Below are 23729 nucleotides of genomic sequence, written 5' to 3'. Positions count from 1 at the left end.
ACAGAATAAAAATGATAGAGGGACAAAGACATGTTTGACTCATTTTATTCGCTCTAATGTTCTATTATGATTGAGTCAAGTCTTCATTGCCTTAATTCTCAATTATTCCACCCTCGTCTTATCCCACCCTCGTCTTATCCCACCAACGTGTGTAAAACGTTTGAACTATGATCTGTGCCGTCTCTTATGTCTTTGTTTCACTAGATGTCAGCAGTGTCGAGACAACAGCATTGGATGTTCTCAGCCTATCACAACTCAGACATCAGGGAACACTTGGAGAGGAACGAACAACAGGTTCTCGGGTCTCCAGAATAGCGCTCAGGGGGTGGTAAGTTGGGTTCCCGAGGGGCCGTGTTGGTTACCGGCAAGGCCGCACTGGCTGCGAGGCCACCTTGGTCTGGGGCAGGGGCCGCTGTAGTTTGCTGTCCCATAGACATCCCACGAAACTGCTCCATCAGGGATTGATATGTCCGATCGTGGTGGTCAGAGAGGCTTTGAAGTCCCTCCATGACCCGTTGTAGGATGTCTTCGTGCCTTCCGATAGCAGCATCCTGAAGAGCAACGGCATTCCGGAGGGAGTCAGGTTCTGCTGGGTCTGTCATGGCCAGTTCGTACTATCACAACTCAGACAGAGACCCAAACGTAGATATGAGGAATTCGGGCAAGCAGTGTCGTTGTCGGAGCCAGGCAGGAGTTCGGTGCACGGGAGATCAGGGGTTCAGAGGTGGCAGGCAGTGTCGTTGTTGTCGGAGGCAGGCAGGGGTCAGTACACAGGGAATCTCAAGAATCGACTGGAAACTACGGGGATACAACGCTGGTAAGACCTGGTGAAACACACAAGACGAACTGGCAACAAGAACAGGGAGAAGACACAGGTTATATGCCCAAGGGATAATTGACAAACAGGGAACACCTGGTGTGGGAGGAGACAGGGGAAAAACAGGTGAACACAATTAGGGCGTGACAGAGCCAGCAGATTGATCAGAAAAAAGACAAATCTAAATTCATTCTTGGCGATGTATGGAAGGACATTTGTACTCTGTCTCCGTCCAGCATTAGAGAGACTTTGTAGAGAGTGCCTAAAACATGTAAACATAGCAGATTTTTCAAAACCAAATTATGGTTTGGTTTTTAAAAAGTACATTTGTGGCTTAACTTCTTTTATAGCCTGAGAAATTGAAAAAGATTAGTTTGGGTTAAAATAACTTTGTTACGTTACTTCTTAGGAAATGTGTAATTTAAGATAACTTTACATTGGCTTTTGGTTTCACACAAAGCATAAGTCACCTGGGTGAAAGTCCAGTGTTTGTCCCGTCCCGTCCCTAAACCTGTCTCCACACAAAGGCTCCTGAGTGACTTTACGTTGGCATTGTGATGGTGGTGCTGGTAAATAACGCTGGTACCAACGCTTCGTGAAGAGGTTTGCCTCATCCAGACTTCTGCCACCCAAATATGTGCAAGGCCCATTAATTACAACATTTTCAGCAACACCGAAGGCTTATTTTTAAATAAAAACAGCTGCCGGCTGCTGATTGATATGATGCTGGTAAGAGCAGTGTGATTGTACAGAACATTGAAGCATGTCGGCCAGTAAAAACAAAAAAGCATCGTGATTTAATAAAGCAATGGTCAGAGAGTCTATAGAAGAGGCAGAACGTTCAGTTTTGAAAAGCTCAGTGTGCTTTATTATTACATTTTAACTGAGCTGAATATTGTTAATAACAATGAAAATATTAAGCATGAAAAAAGAAACTGTCAGTGCCAGCTCCATTTCTTTTTACCATCTTTGAAAGCAGTCAAAGCAGTAAACAACACGGAAAGTCCATTCATTATAATGCTGTTTTGTACATTTACAATACCATTCATTTTTAGCAGAACATTTGTACACATTGAACGTTTGGGGATAAAATTGATTTGACAAAACAATGACACTTCCGTATCTTTTATGGCAGATTTAGAGTAAGACAAAGAGGTACCGACGGACAGTTGGCTGCTCATCCGTTCATCGGACAGGTGCGGCAGCAGAACTGGCGGTAAAGCCTCTTCTCACAGAGACGGTTGGATTTCACCATCTCACAGAACGCCTCATCAGCTGACAGACACACGGGGAGGAGAATCAGCTCAAACAGATGAGCAGCTCGTCATCAGAACTCAAAACAGGGGTCTGGCTGTTAAGGAAGTCAACAAACGCATCAAACGAATGATGGGGGAGGTTCTCCACATAAAATAAAAACTCACCATTATTGCAGGAGGCCTTGATAATACAAGTCCTCCCAACAAGATTGTAACCCTCTTTGCATTTGGTGCAAGTTTTTCCGGGGCCACTGCAGCCCAGACAGCTTTCCTCACACCTTTGGGGACAAAGAGGGATGAGTGAAAACAATTTGTTCATTTACTATGATGCAGAGAGTTTACTTGGGATTAGTCGATAAGTAAAGTATGATCCTTATAATTTGCACCATAAACGTCTACATTCCAAATGTTATTCTAATAGAAGAAAGTTTGGGATTATTCTGTTAATTTAAACTGTTGCGCCTAATAATATAGCAACTTGTCCTAATTTTCGGCTCAAACATTTCGAAGCTAGAAAGGTAAACTCCAAATTGTGCAGGTCTCGATGAAAAGAAAAACAGCCAAACAGACTTCATCCAAACTAAAAAAGAAGCGGTGATGTCCAAAACGCGAGGTTGAACTCAGCAAGCTGATTTACCAATTAGCAACAGTTTGATGGCGCCGAAGTAACCAGCCGATTAGCTATTAGCAGTTTGCCAAACACACCGTCCAAAAAAAGGAGTAATGAAAGCGAGCCGCAGAGCAGGGGCCAAGAGCTATTAGTTTTGTTAGTCGTTAGCCAAACTCACCATGGAAAACAAATACAGTGTGCAAAGTGTTCCGTCCGCCCCCCCATTGTCCGTGGGTGCAGAGATGAAGAGAAGCTGCGGTTTTCAGCTGTGTTATCACCTGGCCGGTTAAGAGTTGTGAGTGAAGAAGAGGCAGGAAGTCAATGGCAGTATTGAACATGCTATAAAAAAGTTGTTATAAGAAAGTGTGAGTCACAGAAAACAAAAAGAGGTCGTTGAGCATGCATCCAGATGAACACATGTACAAACTCAGTCCCAGACGCATGGATGCACACGGTCACACACGGGGAGGAACTAGAAGGAATCACCCACCTGTGACACATCTTGTGAGGGACTCCGGCTGCCTCTGCAGCGTAAAAGCCAGGAGTACAGATCTGCACACACCTCCACTCCTGCTGCAGGAAGCCCTCGGCACATTGGATACACTGCTCCTTATCAGGCCCTGCGAAAAACAGATATTAAACTCAATGGAAGATGAATATGTCACCGGGACAAAAAAACAGGGCTTCTGTTAAGACGTGTAAATATCTATTCACACCTATAGCTGAATCTTTGAACTTTATCAGCCACAGGTCTTGTTTCATTTTATTTAGCATTTGTCTTTTGACTAGGTTTTATTTCTACTGATTCTGGAAGGACACTGAAGAAAGTGTATCCCCGCAAAACACACTACTGACCCGTACAGGTCCTACAGGAGGAATGGCATGGGCTGCAGGTCATCTCTTCCACATGGAAAAAGGTTCCATTGGTGCATTCAGGAACACAAGTCATCCCTGCCAGACTATAAACAATAAAATCAATGACATTACAACAAAAGATTAAAGATTAAAATACACATGTCAATATGACGGTCCTTACGTACCGGTAGCCTTGGCTGCAGGCAGTGCATCTGTCTGCATACCTCAGGCATCTCATACAGGTGTCATGACACTTCAGACACTGTCTCTGATCTGGCATACACAGCATGCACATGCATCAGTATACTGATGTACTGATTTTCTGAACATTTGTGCCACTGCTGAAACGGCAATCTCGGAAACCATCAGCTTTTGGTATGACGACGGATACGCCTCAGGGGGTAGGTGGCTATATTTCTGTTGCTCTGGTGTAGCCAACAGACATTCAGGCCAAGACATTCACTTTTGAAATGCTTTGCACATTGTTTACAGTCCAAAAAGGGACTTTATAGGCAAGGATAGAGTGGCAGACCACAAATACAACAAAGATTACATGCTAAAATGAAATCAATAAACATCTAAATCACTGTGCGCAGGGTCTATTTACCTAATAAATACACAACCTAAGCATGATTGGTCAGTAGTACTTTGACCAGAAAAGGAAACCAACACCTTGTCCCTTTTCATGCAGTTTGTGCAGAATGTGCATACTAAGATTAGCGAACCTGCACAGGCCTTATACCATTTACTGCTAGATAATGGGGCTTGGCACTACCGGGGGCTGCACAACAGGAGACTAAAGTCATTTGGAGCCACTAAGGAAGTCCTCTATCGCTTGACCTGCTCCACCATCCAAAGTGTCCTTCAGTGTGGAGGCTTGAGTCTGATTCAGTGGCCTCTCAGTCCGCTCCAAGGTCCACCCTGTGGAAATCTCTTTAGCACTTAGCATACCCTGAGACCGGCTGACAAAATCACCAGGGACAACTCCTACATGAGAAGTACCAACGTGTGTCCTCCGGGGGGCAGCTCGAGGTGCCAGGCTGCACGAAGTACAAACGCTCTCCGGTTTCTCACTCTTAAACACTGCTTAACCAATCAAGTGTGAGGTGATCCTCCGCCCCCCTGCAAACGACTTGTAACGGGCTCCTTGCACAAGGCTCAGCTGTTTTTGCCCTCTGTTGGAAATAAAATAAAGATTTTGGAAAGAGGACGTGTGTGTCTGTAGGTGTGCATGGCATGTAACATGGACATTTTTCTTAGATGCTGCTTACATTGTATGATCTTTCTGAGGATTTCTGGAGGGTACCATTTGTTTTGTTATTCTATTGATTGTTTTGAATGTGATGCAAGATCAATTTCTATGAGAATGGAACGTACATTTTACTCTTACTCTACTCTATTCCCTTTGTACGCCCCGTCATGCCTACACAAGTATTTTAAACAAAAGTAATTGTCCGTCAACACCAGTTTACAACCTTTGGAACTAGCCTGAAACATTTTAGATTTCTAAACGTATTTTAGATTTTTGGGTCAAGGACTCTGGGGGAATAAATGCCTGTGTTATAACATCCCAACGTTACGTAGGACCAGTGGTGTAGGCTACCTGATATGCAGGTATACGCCCTACAAAAACCACAACAAAAGCGCGATGATACGAAACAACATTGTTGTGACAAAACGTTCTAGCTGTCCATCATAAGTTCACGTCAGGCAGTCACACATGCGCAGCCTACCATGGGAAATTACCAAAACTATGGCGATCCTTGCTTACTAACGGACCTTTATAGCTCATTATAATACGGGTGATGAAATCCAGGGTTCTGATTGGTTGAGGGTGAGTCACGGGGGCTACATTATTCAGTGATAATGAACAGTTGCTGTTCACATTGACCCGAGCGTCCCGTATCACTGTGCAATCAAAGTAACAGGTTAGCTTTTGCGCGACCGTTAGTTAGTTGACATTTTAGCTTTTAGCTCGGTGGCAATCGCCAAAAAAACCCCGGAAATCCCACAAATGATCGGATTCAGGAAATGTGAGCTTTCACAACTGGACAATTATAGTGGACGTCATGAGCGATGTGAATGAATGAGATGCTCCGGGACCCATTGCTGTTTGCATGCACGTACGAGGACTATTTTTTCTCTAGACTACTGAAATGAGACACACAGCGTCGGGCCTAACAACACCCCCGAACTGTTACGTTATTGGACGATAAAGTACAGCCTCTCGTTCCTTAGTGCTTTAATAACCACGCCCAAAATCACATTACACATGTCAATCAAGCAAAAATGCTGACAACCCCTGGTCTACATGACGGTTACATATCAAGATTTGTATTTTGATTCGGCTGTGTGGAGGTGTTAACTCACTCTCATCAGCAAAGTATCCTTGGGGACAGGTGTGGATGCAGCTGGAGTTGAGTGCATTGAGGTAAAGGCCTTTTCGACAGGAGAGACAGTTGCTGGCTGATAGGCCAACACATCCCTCGCAACCTTTATAGCAGCGTCTACAGCGGCGAGACGCGATGTCTCCATAGTGTCCAAGTGGACAGTGGCTCACACATGTTCTATACACAAAGGTAAGACGGGGAAAACAACGTTAGTTCACAGAATAAATATGGACCAGCTGGTATGGGTGGGTCTGTACTGATTTTTAAGAGATTCATGTAGCATCAACATTGAGAATTCACTAAAATAATGGGGACAAACGTCTCATAACCAGGTGTAAAGAACATTGGCAATTTTCCTAAAACATGGTCTTTTTGTTATAAAAGCCCTTTAGTTTGAAGTTAATTATTTTATGGCAATATGACAGGAGAAAAGGAACTTTCGTGACATGCAAAAATATGGTTTTCTTTAGGCCAAATGAGAACAGGAGAAAAGGTTTACAAATAACACTATGGTGTTTAATATAAACAGTATGTTTGTGAGCACAGCCAAAAGTTGGCCCCTGCTTTCGGTCAGATTGGATGGAGCACAGGGCCGGCAGGTTGGGTGTTTTCAATAATAACATGAGGCGGAACCTTCCATTTGGGTTATTTTGTGGATACATTGGAAAATTACAAAAAGGTAATTTACAATGTTACATTAACATTTTAATATGTTTCCTATGGGTCTTATGATATATGTTTGTTGAGGACATACTCAAAACATTAATAATTTGTCCAAATATTGTTCCCTTTTCTAGTAGAAGAAGTAGCAACTCCTAACTAAAACCAGCTGAAAGAAGTTAAAATACGCCGTAGAGCTGAAGGGGAACTGACCACAGTTTATCATTAAAAGGGACAATTTTTACATTACACGCAGTTAATTACAACCATACTGAGCCATTCAGCTGGGGCTTTACACTTTACACACGTCTGGTTCTACTTCCTTCGGTCAGTTCTTACCTGCCACTTTTCAGGCTGCCTAAGCTGAAGTGGACGCAGTTGAGGCAGTGTTCAATGTCTGGTCCGTCACAGCCATGGTCTCCACACTCACTGTGGCATGGCCCTTGAGGAGCACCACATTGATCAGGATCAACACCACCATCATCATCAAACAGCTAGTAACTGTTTTTCTGAAACATGCTCCATTTTTAAAATCCAACATTATATTTCAGTTTAGATGGTAGACAAAATCACCGCTTTGATTTTCTCACCGTTGTACTCATCTTCCTCCTTCAGCTCCGGAGTCTCCCCCGGGACTGTGACCTCCAGCATGCTTGAACGGGATTGTTGAGCACTGAGGGGCTGGTAAGGGTTCTGAGATGTGCCGTAAAGGATCAGTGTCCATTCTTTTAGGTTGCCTGTGAAGTGTAACAATAATAGTGAAGCATTTTTAGGTTCCCCTAGATAAAGAAACCCCGCTTCAATTGTTTTTCATCTCAACGTATGCCTTAATGTGCACATGCTGTTGGACCTTACCCAGCAGCTCAGGGTTGCGTTGCTTTGATGGTGTGTCAACAATCTCCAGGGTCCATAAGCCCTGTGACCTCTCCCCCCAGAAATGAACCGTCATGAATTCCCAGTTCCTGAAACCCTCATTGGAACTGTCGAACAACCTGTAGGTGAGGTGAAATGAAATATGAGAAAGGTGAAAAGCTGATCAGTTTTACCGTAGACTTGGTATATAGGTACCTATTAACTATGAAATGGCATCAGCATGTTTTGATTTGGTAGGTACACACTTGTTCTTCCCCCCACTTCTGTCCCCCTTGCTTGTTGCAAACACACATTACAACTCTAGCCTTCAATTTGATTGAAGTTTGAGGGTCCACCTTCATCCCCACTCGGCTAAACCATGTTCACCTACCAACTCTACTTTTAGTTAGAGTTCTACCACACATCTCTTCAGATTAGTGACTGCATCTTGCATGGTTGAGAGACCCTTCATTGGCCACAACATCTGCACATAGACACAAATGCAAACACTACGGTAGGTCTCTCCAGCACCACATTTTGCCAGGATGCCTTACACACGTAGAGACTAACAAGATGAGTTCCTAATACAGCTGGTAATCACAGACAGTATTGCAACCAGCACTGTGAGATATAAAAGCAGGGGGGGTCATCTATTTTTTAGGCATTTTCGAAAAACATTAACTACAATTGATTATAAATACTTAAATTATTATTTAGTTGAATACAGAGTATATAGTTGATGTTGAGAACCCACATCAACATGGCCTGCAAGCATAAAGTACATCACACTTTTTTGAGGCAGAGAAAATAGACCCCCATGTATGAAAGAGAAATGGGAAAAAAGATTCAACAGCAGTGTGTCTCGCCATTTTCAACGTACTAGGGGTAATCCACAGCCCTAACTGCAAACTGTTTCCAGGTACAGTAGACACCAGTGGGGAATTTGGAAGAACTTAGAATGTGATGTGATATTGGACCGGCAGCATGCGATGGAGTGTCTAGTCTGGTTCTCACCTCTTAGCCAGCAGCTGTGACGTTGTGCCAGACGGAGAGATGAGGTTGATCTCCATGTCTCCTCGCCGTGGGTGGGCAATCAGGACCTTCACCACCACATGCTCCAGGTAATCCACATGCTGCTCAGGTTCTTCTGAACACCCCGAGGTGGTAAGGCTGCTGTTCAGACTTCGACCAGCATGGATGTACCTGGGTGTACATCAGACGTCTATACAGTACTGAATTGTACACGTGTTGAATTATTGTTGTAACATTGTTGAATGCAGTTCTAAAAGATTTATATATAAAGTCTTCTACTAAATGCTGGGCTTGTGAATTAGATGTGGAAGGTTTTAAAACCAGTACAAAATAGTATCCTTGTTATTTATCCTTTTGTAACTGAATTAATTCCCTACTTCTTTTTGTGATGAGACAAAGTGCAAAAAATTATTTCAGTGAAACATTACACGAACACATAACATGGACAAGTGACCACACACTAAATACTGAGGTTAAAGTTACACCATAGGACATCCCATCTATACGCTATTTTAATTTGAATTTCAATGTTATTCAATTGCCCAAGATAAATGGATGTACCGAGAGGCCTTGTTTGATTGTTCTCAAAGAAATCTGAAGCAAAAAGCAACTCTCATTTCTGCAGAAAGCTCTGCTAAATACTTCTGACTTCTACTATCTACAGTTCACCTCACCTGTTGCGTCGCACAGGCATCTGGCTGCAGGTGTGTTGAGGCGGAACGGTCCTCCACTTGGTAGCCTCGAGCACCATGGCCTCTGCATCCACAAGGCCAAAACCATACAGGTGGCTGACTGTGGGAAAAGACATGGACTCAGACAAAGACAAAGATCTAACAGATACTTTCTTTAATTATCTGAGACTTCAGTTTGGTTAAAAGTATATTTGGTATAAAACAGTAAATGTACTATGTAAGTATTAGAGTTAGAATGCAATGTGCCTCTGAGTCCTGCAGCATTGGTCTTCCAGTCATCAGCTTTCAGGTGAACCGGTCTGGATGTCTTCACCAGAAGATGTTGCACATCCCTCCAGGTCAGCAAAAGGCTGGAGAAACCAAAGACAATGTTCACCTCAGTTGGTCAAACAGGGCGTTGTTTGTTTGATGAGCCTTTAATTGAAATGAGTCAGAAAATGACTTTGTTCAACCAGGTTTGCAGTGTTTTTTTGTAAACTGTTTTTGTCAACTTCAGCATCTACACTGAATTCACACATGTAGATACAAAGAGGAAGAGGCAGCGCAGCCTTCATTGTTAACTGAAGCTAGAAAAGATCAGCCTGTTCATATGCTTTCCCTATTGTTAACAAATCCCTTAAAAAAACACCAGAACAGAAAATAAATATAACTTTCTAACAAGAATTGTTTCTGAAATCAAAAGGTGATGTTTTTGGTAAAAATGCTTAAATGATTTACATTTTCATTAGGAACCGATGGCCACAAAGAGGGCAGCGCAGTCTTTTTAAGCTTAGTTTATACTGAGTGTTCTAGGCGCTGATTTACAGAAAGGTTTCATAAATGGCTCAAAATGTCTGTCGAACACTCGGAGGTGTGACAATGCAATGTCGCGATGAGAGCTTCCTAACAGCAGAGCATCTAAACAGACACAATGAAAGACGGGAGACCGAGGGCCAAAGAGGACGGGAAGACGGTACTGAGGTATTAAACAGCAAGACTTTGAAAGTTGACTGACTTTGCCTCCAGAGCGAGAGCTACGATCCCCGCCACAATGGGGGCGGAGACAGAAGTGCCGGTATGACCATCAGTGCAGAGTTGCCGGAGGTCGGTGGTTATCTGCAAGGGATCACAAAAACGGTGAAGTTCCTGCAATGACTTTATTCTCGTTAAAATTGTCATCGCACCAACAAGTTACAGTATTCCACACAATAAGGCACGACATGCCAGGCTGAGACATGGTAGGAACTGACTGACCTCCCGTCCACACACACTTGTTTCTAAACACCAGGCAGTTACCCTTTAATCTGCATGTGCTTGTAAAGCACTGCGGTCCAACGTTTTGATTCCAATGTGCTGTAGGAATACATTTGAATGGATTTCATTTGAAAGCCAGTCAAGTTCCCGGAGGTTTAGCAGAGGTCATTTGTCACACTTTCTGTGGTCTGTTTGTGGCTGATACAGCCGGAATACTCACTAGTAACTAAACGGTTTTGACGTAAAAAAAAAAAAAGCCGACCAGTACTTCCTGTTTTCAATAGACATCTGCCATCTTTTTACTTTTAAATTTCAATTTGCCTACCCTCACTTTACCCTATTTAACAAGCTTTATTTATTTTAAAGCATTGAAGCTAATTTCACTAACTGTTTTTGGTAGCAACATGTGACATTTTACCACCTTATACTGTAAAATTGTCAAAGCGAATGTGTTTGCAACAAATCCCACATTGAGTACACGGAGCAACATGAGCGTGTCTTTTTCTCAACATGAGGAGGAATGACCAACCTTCTCACACTGGGTTAACCTGTGTCTTTTGGAATTGATTAAATCTCTCCAACTGCCTGAGCTACAGTCACTGAACTGTATGCAGTACTCACAATATTCCTCTCGTTAAACTCTCCACTGCTGTACGTTGTGGCAATGATGGAGCTGCAGACCTCAAGGTACCAGGGCTTGTTTCCGTTCTCTGTGGTGCTGGAGATGGAGATTGTGTATATACTGCTGGTGTAACCGTCACATGAACAGTGATCCCCCTGTCGACCCCCGTTACCTGACGCCCAGACAAAAATGGACCCCAAGCCTTTGCGCCCCTGTGTGATACAGAGAGATGTGTAGCTGTCATTTCATTCAAACATCCATCAAATATGCACAAGACTGCTTAGAGAGGTTTGTTTTTTTTCTCGGCCCACAAACCTTCTTGATGCCCTGCTCAAAAGCCTGCTTAGTCAGCAGGCCGGGGCCGTCCACGGTCTTGCCGTCGTCTTTTGGCCCCCAGCTGGCACTGTAGATGTCAATGTAGTCAGGTCGGATGCCAAGGGACTTGGCCTCCACCAAATCAGTCACATCACCGTCGAGCATCCGAATCCCTGTGTGCAAGGTGTCCAATCAGAACCACAAAACTCATTTCAAATGGATGAGTAAAAGGCCCCTGTTTTTTTTAAATCAGATATATTGTAGCTTAGAAGAAAAGACCTATTGAGTACAGTATATGGCTGATATTTTATTTGATGGCTGAAAGTTATGCTTGATTTTACACAGGAAGCATGGTTAACTCATAAAATAGGATACTTCAGTATCAGTAGTTATAACTATTCAAAAGCTATAAATAACTTGTAGTTACTTCCATCTGGTCCTGATCACCAGTAAAATGCTGTTTACATGTTTACCTGTGCAGACGCCTGAGCTCTGGTTCTTGGTAGGGAAACAGAACAAGGTATGACCTGTATCTTTTTAGGATATGTTAAAGAAGTTACTCTAACTTACAAAACAACAACCTGGCTCTGACCTAATTAAAAGTAAGATCAACACATTTATTAGGATTCCTGTGTTTGTTAACAGTGTCTGTCGCAAACCTTTTGCAAATCAATGTAATTGATTTTGACATGTTTCACTGCAAAAGAGAACCTTTGACTTCAACAGTCATTAGGATACATCTATATGAACCATGAATATTAGCTCCGTAGTGACAAATCATTGAATTGTTTATAGGTTTATGTCTGGAACAAAATGGTGGTTTACAGCTGACACTACAAAGACACACAACTCTACCTCCAATATGAGCATTATAGGCAACTCCAACGGTACAATGGGAGTTATTGGCTACTGCAGCCACTTCACCCGCACACCGAGTTCCATGCCTACATGAGAAAAGAGAACAAGCACAGAAATGAAAGCCTGACACGTACAGTTGTGGTCAAAAGTTTACATACACTTGTAAAGAACATAATGTCATGGCTCTCTTAAGTTTCCCGTTATTTCTACAAGTCAGATTTTTCTCTGATAGATTGATTGGAACAGATACTTCTTTGTCACAAAAGAAATTCATGAAATTTCGTTCTTTTATGACTTTATTATGGGTTAACCGAAAAGGTGATAAAATCAGCTGGGTCAAAAATATACATACAGCAGTGCTAATATTTGGTTACATGTCCCTTGGCCATTTTCACTTCAATTAGGCACTTTTGGTAGCCATCCACAAGCTTCTGGCAAGCTTCCCGTTGCATCTTTGACCACTCCTCTTGACCGAATTGGTGCAGTTCAGTTAAATTTTATGGCTTTCTGACATGGACTCGTTTCTTCAGCATTGTTCACATGTTCTCAATGGGATTTGAGAACCAGGCAGATTTAAGTCAGGACTTTGGGAAAGCCATTCTAAAACCCTAATTTAGCCATTTGATTACCACTTGTGTGTGTTTGGGGTCATTGTCCTGTTGGAACACCCAACTGCGCCCAAGACCCAACCGTCGGGCTGATGATTTTAGGTTATCTTGAAGAATTTGAAGGTAATCCTCCTTCTTCATTGTCCCATTTACTCTCTGAATAGCACCAGTCCATTGGCCGCAAAACAGCCCCACAGCATAATACTACCACCACCGTACTTAACAGTAGGCATGTGTTCTTGGGGTGAAAGGCCTCACCTTTTCTCCTCCAAACATATAACTTAATTTTTGTTTTGTCTGACCACAGAACTTTCTTCCAGAAGGTCTTATTTTTGTCCATGTGATCAGCAGCAAGCTTCAGTCGAGCCTTAAGGTGCCACTTTTGGAGCAAGAGCTTCCTTCTTGCACGGCAGCCTCTCAGTCCATGGAGATGCACACGCGGTGTTCCAGCAGCTTCTAATTCTTGGCAGATCTGCTTTTTGGTGGTTCCCAGTTGATTCTTCACCCTTCTGACCAATTTTGTCAGCAATATTGCTAATTCATGTTCTGTATGTATATTTTTGACCCAGCAGATTTTGTCAATTTTTCTGTTAACCCATAATAAAGTCAGAAAATAACCAAACTTCATGAATGTTTTTTGTGACAAAGAAGTATCTGTTCCAATCACTCTATTAGAAAAATCATAGTTAAGTCCAAATAACTGGAAACTCAAGAGACCCATGACATTATGATCTTTACGTGTGTATGTCAACTTTTGACCACAACTGTAAGTCTATTGTGACGGTGAATACGTTGGTGGTATTCTTTCTCACATGTTTTCATTGCGGGAGTCATAACGTGGTGTGGGGTCGTGGTCATTACCATTGATGTCATAACTTGCCAGATGATCCTACAAAAAGAGTGAACAACAGAAGCAACACACTGGTGAGACTGAGATGCAGAACACAGGTAAAGCTTCTATCATAGTTGAACATGATGAACTGGTGCCAAAAGGTTAATGACTTAAGGCACCAACACAAGATGTTAAAAGCAAAAATTGAATTAAGTACATTAAGACACATTTTTAGTTTAGAACTGTAACCATATTTGGAGATGGTTAAATGGATGCACATACATAGTTCTGTGCCAGATCAGGGTGGTTTCTCTCAATGCCGTCATCCAATATGGTGACCACCACACGCTTGCCCGTGTAGCCTCTCTGCCAGGCAGCCAGAATGTTCATCTCCGAGTGGCAACGGCTGTTCTTATCATTGCAATGCTGAAAAGAAACATGGTACACAAGCCCCAAACTGTTTATCTTTTCTTGCCAGAATGACATTGGCAGGATGAATGTTTTAGTGTTCTGTACTTACAATGTACCACATGTTGGACCACTTAGGATCATTGAAATGAATGAAGCTGGGGTCCCTTTGAGCGTCTCTCTTTACTCTGTGTTTTACTACCTGTTGCTCAGCCCAGTCCACCTAAAGATGGAAATGGAAACAGAAAGAACACTCTAAATCGGTTTCAGGTCAAAGCTGTTATCCATAGAAGCCCACACCTTGGACATATAATCCAAAAATATTTTTGTATATAAATGAAGTAAAGACCTTTTCGACAAAACAAAAAAACTTTACATCTGAAATGCGATGTTAAAAAACCCATTGACCTTTTTTCCCTGCTTTGACTTTTAATTACCTGCACCAATCGCTGGCTGTGTGTTATGCGTGATCCACAGACAGCAAATACAATCACAAGTATCAGATAGGATCGGTTCCCAGAAATTCTTTGCTTTTGTGATTTGTATATTTAGATCAAAATAAACTTTACTTTTCTCCATCTTGTATTTGCAACTATTCCCCTGTTGATGGGGTGAAGTGTACACAGAGAGATCCCTGCTGTCTTCATGCTACAATGACCGCTTCAGACTCTTCTGTCTCTTTTGTCCACCAGAAAATTAGCCACGGAGAAGCAGATCTGTTGCCTCTTATGAGCGGTTTCCCTCTTACAAGCCCGTTTGGATGTCATGACACCAGGCGATCAACCAACTAAAATCAAACAAATACAGAAATATATGAACTGCTGCCAGTTACTCAAAACCAGACATAACATAACAAAAATATGTTGGTGCACAAAGGCCAAATCGCAAAGGGAGGCTTCTGAGAAAGCTACTTTTATTTAGGCTGAATCTGCGAGGCCTTTTACCAAAGGAGAGTTGATTGGCGTGTGTCCTTTTAAAATGTAAGCTTAAGCAACACCTGATCTTCATTACAAAAGGAACTTTTGTGAATTAAATCAATGCATGGCACAAAATACATATTTGAGAAGGAATCTAAACGTGTGGATGAAATGAAACTGCTCTGCATGGGACAAACCGACGGCCCTGACAACAGATGGAGCGCCTGCGATGTGCGGTGAGGAGAACGGATTAGTCGGGAGGATCATTTGACTGCATCCTTATGTAATAAGGACCGTAACAAAACCAGTGAACTTTACCAGAGCAAAACTCTGGTAACTTTCTGTTTTGCAAAACACTGACAAACCACATCTCCACCGCCGTGTTCTAGACTGCACATTGTGCCCACAAACTGGGAACACTGAGTTCACTCTGAGATTTGCTGACTTGGCAGCGCAGAAATGTAATGCCTCTGTTCTAAATCACTTGAGAGAAATGGACACAAATCTCACCTGAGGATCCATATGGATGAAGCTGTGGGGGCCCTTCAAAGAGTATGGAGCTCTGCGAACCACTCTGCTGTGGTGGAAATGGTAATGGCCCTCCAGACTTCCTATCTGAGCAAACACATACAACAACACATCAAGACAATGACAACCAGCACACTGGAATGTAAGATAAACATTCTACTTTCTGAGCTAATCCAAATGGCTTTTACCCCGATGTGGTCTGGCTCAGTCTGCATTTAAAATACATTTTGGGCCATCTGTTTATGATTTCGTAAATATCCATGTTCTTTCTTGACTTTACCCCAAAAATGTGAGCCTGATTCTCAGCACATGTGCTCAGCTGGCTCACTGCAGCCAGTGCAGATCCACAATCCTCGAGCACACGCCTGATTATTTTTTACAGATTTTTTTTACAGACTTTTACAGATTATTTATAGTAAAAATGTATTTCTTCAGGTCCAAGAAAAAATGTTGAAGTAGAGAAGCTCCTAAAATGTGAATGTTACAATGTCTAATCATCATATTAAAAGTAGATTCATACTGAAAAAAAAACCCTATTAGCACATTAGAAAATACAAAATAAATACCATTGTCCCAAAAGCATGTAATCTGCACACAATCTATTCAAAGTGTAAATGTGTTTAAGACTAAAATTGGTTTATCAAAGTGCAACCGTGTGATGTATGTTTGCACTTTTAATTGACTAATTGATTTTAGTTAAAGTCGATAAAGATTGAAACTAACTGAAACTTCTCCTGTGTGCCAAGCGTGTAGGAATAAGGAAAGTAAGCAGGTGACCAATACAAAAACGCAAAAACGGAACCGGCCCTCTGCAGAGGCAGTGTTTGGTTGGTCCCTCATGGGCTTCTGTAAACATGGGGCCCATGGGATTGGGAACGAGCTCAAGAGGACCCTCTCGGTATGTTGGTATAACAACCGTATTATAAAGCGACAAAAACATATTGTTTTGTATCACGTGACATGCTGTCAGTTCAGGGGTTTGTGGCAGTTTGTGGGTTCCACGCGTTTAATTAGCCACCAAGTTTAGAGAAACTGACGTTCATAATGTGTGAAGAAAATGCTTTCTGGCTCAGGCTTTTCCAGGTAGCCTACACACAATTACTAGTGATCGGTTTAAAATTTTAAAATGATGGTTTTAAAATCTAGATACAGCAGAAAGGGGTGACACAAGAAAAAGTATGGAAAGTTACTTTTGAAGACCTTTCCTTTAATTTACAGATATGTCTTTTGAATAGACAACAACAATGTCATTGGAAAATCGTAAATCCTCAAATATTTTCAGACATCCACACAATATTTATATTTATTTGGGTATATCTTTCTGATTGGTGTTCTCTATTTTCAGCATACCCGTTCAAACGTACAAAGCAGACGGAGGGCGTCCAAACGAACAACTTACCTGTCCAAAGTTGATGTACCCATATTTCGCTGCGATCCTGTCAGCCTGTTTCTGACCCCCTGCGATCCGCACCGCCCAGTGGTTTGTGAAGACGGGACCGGGACCCGATCCGGGACCCGATCCGGGACCCGATCCGGGACCCGATCCGGGACCCGACGCCACCGATAGACTCGTTTGAACAACGAACACCGTGAAAAGCCAGAGCGCAGTCATCGTATCGGATCGGTGTTACCAATCAATCACCAGCACATCCCGGTGCAGATCGCAGTCCTCACGGGGACATCGACCCGATTTACCCGTTTTCACCGCCCGACACCCCGCGGCGCGCGCGCCACGTGCAGGAGTCCCAAGGAAAGCGCCTCCCACGAAGGAGGTCTGTGCGCCTTTTAGTCCTATTTCACGGTAAAAAAACGAAACGAAACAAAGACTCGTCAATAGTTGATCCAATGCTGCATGCGGACACGTTTGACGGCTCGGCGTTGAATATTGTGTTTCTTGACGTTTTTACACAAAAGTTCAATAAACTAATACAAATACAATATCTTCACTTCATTTCGCCGAGAAAATGCAAACAATGGTTGTATCAGTTTAAACGCCTGTAAATATGAAGTCGTTTGTCGCTGTGTGTCGAGGACCTCGTTTGGGGCCCCGATCAGCTGCGCAACGTGCACGTGTCGAACCGAGATGTGCGGTTCCTCGCTGGCTCCTTTCAGCAGATGGATGAGGAAACAACATATTGAACCACCAACAAATACTTTAAAAAAAGGTTTTGTGAGAGTGACTTTATGATTGTTATTGATGAGAAATGGCTGACGGGGTGATGTTGATTAGTGTGTGTGGGACAGAGAGAGAGAGAGAGAGACAGACCTGAGAACAGTTAGAACTCACTGCCCTCTGCAGGCAGGTCTTATTCACACCTCTGCACAGCACATTTTAATGTTGTACAACTAGTCTATTTAAAACCAAGATACACAAGTGGTCCTATTAACATGTATTGTATTGTTTGGTAAACACATATACCCCCCCCCCTTTAAAAGTTATATGGGACCAGCTGGATGACACGATTTCCCAGCACGCTGTGTGATGCAGTGGTATTAGTCAGCCAGTCAGAGCAAAAAGCAAACAAACACAAGAGTACTGACATTGCCTCCAAGTCAAAGTTCACATTTGAGTCCTGGGGACAACGTAAAAATAAAGATTGTGAAAACCCAAAGGATTCTAGAGCGTTTATTCTCGCAAGAAGAGGCACACGGTTCACATGCTCATACGCAGTATGTGATGTAAACTCTCTACAACTCAAGGATCACAGGGCACGTGTTTTTGACATTCAGTTGATCATCTACAGATGATAAACAGGAGAGCAAATAACTGATTAACGTTCCCATCTGTCATAATTACCTCATACACATTTCAGGTCAATCCTGTATATGCTAATGCTGCCCCATTTGGTACTTTTTCCCAGCCTAATGTACATTTATGCTTCGGTCTGAGTAATTCTCTGTCAAAAATACAAATTTAAACATTTAGATTCAAACACACCGTGGTTCCATGGCCAGCACTCTGAGCCACGATGCTGATGTCAAACTGCTTGTTATGAAAGAGATTAATATAGAAAAGTTAAAATGGACCTGCAACCTGAGATATGTTAGTTTTTGCAGCATACAGATGCATTAGCAGCGAATCGATCCCGGGTTGAGTGCTGCAATAATGCTGCAATTGAGTGCCAACGATCCTTGGCAGGAATATATAGAAGGACGATTAAGATGCTAAAACAAGGGGGGCTCTGGGAAAAAACAATGTGCTGGTGATCAACTCGGTTGTAGATGATCCTCTTTATAAACATCGGTGCACAAACGTCTTGCTATCACTTGGCCCTGAACACAATGTGCCGCTGAGTGAAAGCACAGACTTTCTGTTGTGTGTTTCATGTCTCGTAGTGAGTTTTAAAAGAGCTCGTAGACGTATTTCTCAAAAGAGAGCAGATTTAAACGCAGTGGCCAAACTTCTACGTACATACTGCCATTCAGTTAAGTTTATTTTAACAAGGCAAGCATCATTGTTTAAGAATGATTCATCTGTCATTGGTATTTTGTGTTGATAAATAATCAATGTTAGAGTCTTGACAAGTGCATCCTTGCCGTGGTTGCGATGAAGGTTACAAAAGGCCCAAAATAGTGTGCTAAACATCCATGAAACTAGCGGGAGAAGATACCACCATGTTTCTCTGACCTCTTATTGTCTTATCTGCTATGAGTCTGACAGAGATTCAGAATAACAATTAAAACACGCTGACAGATGAATAAAAGCATTGGGCAGAGGTGAAAATCAACGTTAATGAATCCATTTGTTTAACTTGTATTTGGACAATATAGCCTAGTTGTTTGCTACTACTTGTCTACTAAGGTGCTCTTCGGTTGATGGTTTAATAATTACAACGTGCATTCCTCGTGAAATAAAATTAAAATGAGAAATTCACAAGCGGAAGATAACTTCTCTCCAATCAAGCTATTTTCATAGAAAATGTACTACTTTAATCTTGTAAATACAGAGTTCTCTGAATATTATCACACTCTCCCATATATATATATATACACACACACACACACACACCCATATATATTGTTGTAACTACAATACTAATGGTAGATAGACTGTACGTATATGGCGCTTTAGTCTACCGACCACTCAAAGCGCTTTCCCAGTAAAGGTTAATTCCCCCATTCACACACATTGACAGAGCGATGTCCGGGCCGAGCAAGCAACACTCCGTCCATCACGACTAGTTATACACGTTCATGATCAATTTGAGGTGTTAGGGATTTAAGCCAGAAGTGCACCCCTAGTCATAGAATTGTAGTACGTGTAATGATGTTTAGTGATAGAATTATAGTTGGTGTGTTATTAGATATTAGTTATTACATTAACATGTTAGATGAAGTGAATGCAATTTCAATCAAACACAATTCATAGTCATTTAAATCATATAAACACTGTACACATTAACATTCTGTCACAATGTGATGTTAAAACCTGGGGACGGATGCCAATTGCCGTTCTTTATGGATTTCTCCCAATTTTATCCCCAAAAAGGGTTTTTTGGGAGTTTTTTCTCCTGTCAGGTAATAAATGAACAACTTATTTCAAGGCAGCCGACTGAGGCAAATGTCTTGAGAATTGAACCACATGAACTGTTTTAGATCTTATGATGAAGTGTGATGAACGGTGATCATTAGTGATGGGTTGTTGTAATGAAAGTGTACTAGTTATAAGATGAAGACTTAAACGATGTATGCTTTGTTAAATTCACTCATTGAGGCATAAAGCCGAATGTATCTACATTGAGTGCATTGGAATGTGAGGGACAGATAGGACAGAGAGGTTTCAGGTTACAGCTGCAGCATCACACCTCGACGTGGAAGGGACAATGGAGGAGGTGACCCTTTGGAGAAGAAGCCAATGACATTCAAATGCACCAAGGAAGACACACCTCAAGAGTTTTCAAAGGACCAAAGCGGGGAAAGACTGGTAGAATTTCTCCTGCAGCCGCGTTGATAAGTCCCTTCAGACTTGCTCAGAGGATTCTCTATTTCGCGAAATATTCCACTGTTCGCTTAGTATTTCACTTTGTAATTGTAATCCCTATTACGTTGTTCAGTTATTAAATAACTTTTGATTTTTGAATTTAAACGAATTGACTCATTCGTGTCCTCGTTTCCGGCCGGGACGAGAACAAAGGATTGAGTCCTCCCTCGAGAGCTTCCGAAACCTTAACAGAGGTAAATTGCCTTGTCCAAAGTAACATGGTAAATGGACTGTACTTCTATAGCGATTTTGTGTGTGTGTTGCGCGTTTCAGTGTGTAGACCATGTCGAGCCTCAACAGCCCAAATAGGCCGTATTTGGCTGCGTGCCGTCAGTCACTCAGTGACGGCCGTATCTGCTGGTAAAGACCCGTCATGTTGATTTCTTGGAAAGCCGCAGTCAACTCTGCGAGGGACTCGTAGTTCCTCACCAGAAAACCCTGGATTCTACGGAAAACATGGGAAGCACAAAGACAAACCTGATGAGAGCTGGAGACTTTTTGAAAAGTCTTTCCCCTCATTCGAATATTCACTTATTACACCGTACTTCTGTGATCCGTACTCATGTCCGCTGAAGGAGGACGTAGGGCTTTCAGCGAGAACTTTCATCATTCTCTCTTTGCATTTCTTGCCTGAAGAATCGACATCCACCTTCACCGTCCTCAAAAGGCGACAGAACTCCTGAAGAGACACGATTACAAGGATAGAATCAAAAGGTACGCAGGAGTAAAAAACATCACAAGTCACTTTGAAGTTAAAACGGGTTATAACTCGCGTGACATTTACAAATGCAGCTATTTGCAGATAGTTTCGGGCTTAACATGTGCGTCAGTACCTTGATGTTGGATCTGGCTCCCTGCAGAATCACCAGTATACTTTGTCCCAGTAGTAACCTCCCACTGAGCTGCAGCTGCTGGCTCCAGCGCTCCAGCAGACTGATGTAGCGATTTCGAGATCGGATGTGGTCCAACGACAGCGCCGCGGTCCAGTCCTCCTCCTCTTCTTCTCTCTCTCTTCCCTCCTCCTCCTCACCGCCTGTGAAGTTCTCGGTCACCACACACTGCAATTTTTTTTAAAGCAAATGAATTACTTGTGGGGCATGAATATATTGGTATGTTCAATTCCGTCAGTGAGCTCATTTACCTGCAAGCACTCCACTAGCTGATGAACCATCGGCTCTGGAGGTAAAGCAGCAGCTTGATTCAGCAGCTTCTGCCTGACGTCTTGACACTGAGTCCTGGAGAGGACAGTGGAGGAGACGGAGATGGCGGGGGGACAGGAAGGGTAGCGGAGGTGCAGATGGAACAAGAGTCTTACGTCCACTCCTTCAACAGTCCTGTTAATCTGAACCATGAGCCCATCCTGTGCTACAGAGAGAGCAATATTAGAATACTGCAATCATTCTGGGTGCTTTTGCAACTCCTGTTCAAACAGCATGTACCATTTCCTAATAGCACCATTTCCTAATGGCAGGTGCCACTTAAAAGGGGAGGTTCACTGTCAGACAGGCACACCTGTAAGACTTTCTGATTCATATGCAAATATCAAGCACATTAGGCATTATAAAGATACAAGTATATATATTGTATATCAGTTATTCCCCTACCATTATAACAAAAAGATATATATATATATACATATATAAATGGCATGCCATTCTGATTTGATGGTAAATACCTCTCAAATGAATGCCAATAATAATAATTGCCAAGCACAGTGTGTAGGCCTGCCAGCATTGGTGGGCATTCGTATTCGCACTTCATAAAATGGTACAGGCGTCTGTATTAATCACTAAATACTATCTTGTACAGAACAGAACAGCAGGACCTGCCTCCTCATCCGTATGCGATTCCCATGTAAATGAGCATCTTTTACAAATATGTGTTTTTCCACTGAATACTCGAGCCATATTGGAAAACATAGTAGTATTAGTTGTATTGAAAACACACATTTTCATGAGATCAAGAGGGAAAATACACTGCTGTGAATAATACTGATGTTGGTGAAGCATCATCTCAGACTCCAATAACGTTTGTAAGTGATAATGCAGATCACTGAGACTGACAAGTTCACATGATTGAAACGTATTGATTCAGAGCCGCATGGCAACGCTGAAACAAAACAAAAATATGTGTCGTCCGTGCTTGCTAAAATAAATACACCGAGAACCCATTTGTTAAGTGATGAATTAATGTAATGGGTCGAAAAATCTACCTGTCACCTGCCAATTTTTGATCTCGGCCTCACTCAATATTTGATCGATTAGCGCCCCCATCTGGTGGACCCTGGCAATAAAGACTTAAGCCATGTCGGTACAGTAATATCAGGTTTATTCAAAGTTGTTTCCATGTCTTACTATATCAACATAGATAAAGGCAGATAAAACAGCGCAGTCCTCTTTCATTCGTTATTTCAGCAATGTTGGACGTTGAGGAAACGTGACATGCAGCACTTTGTCTCATTATTAACACGTTTTGGTGTTAATGTGATTGTCAGCAGTAACACCTGAAAACGAGGTGTGTCTTGAGGCCAAAGAGTTCAGGTTGTGAGTCAACATGCGCCGTTTGTTGCGGCTTAAAACGTGAGACACGACAGTGTTTGAAGCGACATGTTGTTGACGTTACCGGACCGCTGGAGGAGCCGGAACTCTCCTTCTCCGCAGTAGATGGACGATAAAGCGGAAACTTCCTCAAAAGCAGCTTCAGACATTATTCACGTGTGTTCTCGACCAGTGTGCCAACAAAAGGCCACCTGTTATGAAGCCCGCTTCGTTATTGAAATGTTTCAGTAGATTTAAGAAGGAGCGGAAATGATGGCGCTGCCCCGTCCTCACCCCAAAGTCGTCCGGGTAGATCCGCGTACAACATTAAACAGTTCCGCGCCAAAATTAGCACACTGGAATATCACTTTTCACTTCCACATTCACTCTCACTCGATATCACAGAGGAGCAAAATCACTTCTTTTCAAATGTGTTAACAATCAAAAACTTAAACATTTCATTTAGTGTTCAGACCCTGAGAATTTAGTACGGTATGTAATAGACCATGAGGCAAACAAAGAAAAGTGGCATGGTCCTGCAGTTTTTTTGTTCCAAACCATAAATGTAAATAGCTACATGTGAATATAAAAAAATGAAAAACGTATGTTACCAATTTAGCTTGTTACTCAAATTGCCATGGATTTTTGTATTATAATCAAATAATATGATTGAAAGGTGGGGGCAGGAGGGAGCATAGAGGAGGAAACAAAGTCTTGCTCTCCGTT

General features: G+C 42.3%; 2 protein-coding genes across 4 annotated transcripts; both read right to left on the bottom strand.

The window, feature by feature from the left end:
- Positions 1–1657: 1657 nt before the first annotated feature.
- On the bottom strand, positions 1658–17538 carry pcsk6 (proprotein convertase subtilisin/kexin type 6). Its single transcript, XM_040199160.2, has 21 exons — positions 16885–17538; positions 15468–15572; positions 14153–14263; positions 13915–14058; positions 13613–13689; positions 12190–12278; positions 11335–11507; positions 11019–11231; positions 10159–10259; positions 9411–9514; positions 9147–9264; positions 8455–8643; positions 7444–7580; positions 7179–7325; positions 6928–7030; positions 5909–6105; positions 3724–3811; positions 3539–3642; positions 3174–3303; positions 2239–2351; positions 1658–2092 (listed from the first exon to the last, which is right to left on the bottom strand). The coding sequence occupies exons 1-21, from the start codon at positions 17095–17097 to the stop codon at positions 1995–1997; spliced, it is 2754 nt and encodes a 917-aa protein (XP_040055094.2). The 5' UTR covers positions 17098–17538; the 3' UTR covers positions 1658–1994.
- Positions 17539–19737: 2199 nt separating this feature from the next.
- On the bottom strand, positions 19738–23311 carry rwdd3 (RWD domain containing 3). Of its 3 annotated transcripts, none has more exons than XM_040199207.2 (5): positions 23089–23311; positions 21608–21831; positions 21300–21524; positions 21012–21145; positions 19738–20911 (listed from the first exon to the last, which is right to left on the bottom strand). In XM_040199207.2, exons 1-5 carry the CDS (start codon positions 23171–23173, stop codon positions 20797–20799), a joined length of 783 nt encoding a protein of 260 aa, XP_040055141.1. In that variant the 5' UTR covers positions 23174–23311; the 3' UTR covers positions 19738–20796. The 3 variants fall into 3 exon arrangements, with proteins under 3 accessions (XP_040055141.1, XP_040055168.1, XP_040055160.1); XM_040199234.2 differs by having other exon boundaries at positions 21608–21826; positions 23089–23306; XM_040199226.2 differs by having other exon boundaries at positions 20663–20911; positions 21027–21145.
- Positions 23312–23729: the final 418 nt, after the last annotated feature.

The sequence above is a fragment of the Gasterosteus aculeatus genome, chromosome 12, assembly GCF_964276395.1.
Source record: "Gasterosteus aculeatus chromosome 12, fGasAcu3.hap1.1, whole genome shotgun sequence".
Lineage (NCBI taxonomy): Eukaryota > Metazoa > Chordata > Actinopteri > Perciformes > Gasterosteidae > Gasterosteus > Gasterosteus aculeatus.
This window is presented reverse-complemented; position numbering and strand designations above follow the sequence as displayed.

Bases quoted from the DNA above. Each gene is read 5' to 3' on its own strand.
- pcsk6 (XM_040199160.2), bottom strand. From the start codon at position 17,097: ATGACTGCGCTCTGGCTTTTCACGGTGTTCGTTGTTCAAACGAGTCTA. The intron at 14,059-14,152 runs GTAAGTACAGAA...GTTTCTTTTCAG, and splicing joins GGTCCAACATGTGGTACATT to CATTGCAATGATAAGAACAG. The intron at 7,326-7,443 runs GTAAGGTCCAAC...TACACTTCACAG, and splicing joins ACGCAACCCTGAGCTGCTGG to GCAACCTAAAAGAATGGACA.
- rwdd3 (XM_040199207.2), bottom strand. From the start codon at position 23,173: ATGTCTGAAGCTGCTTTTGAGGAAGTTTCCGCTTTATCGTCCATCTAC. The intron at 21,832-23,088 runs GTAACGTCAACA...CTCTCTCTGTAG, and splicing joins CCGGCTCCTCCAGCGGTCCG to CACAGGATGGGCTCATGGTT. The intron at 21,146-21,299 runs GTACTGACGCAC...GTGTCTCTTCAG, and splicing joins GAGCCAGATCCAACATCAAG to GAGTTCTGTCGCCTTTTGAG.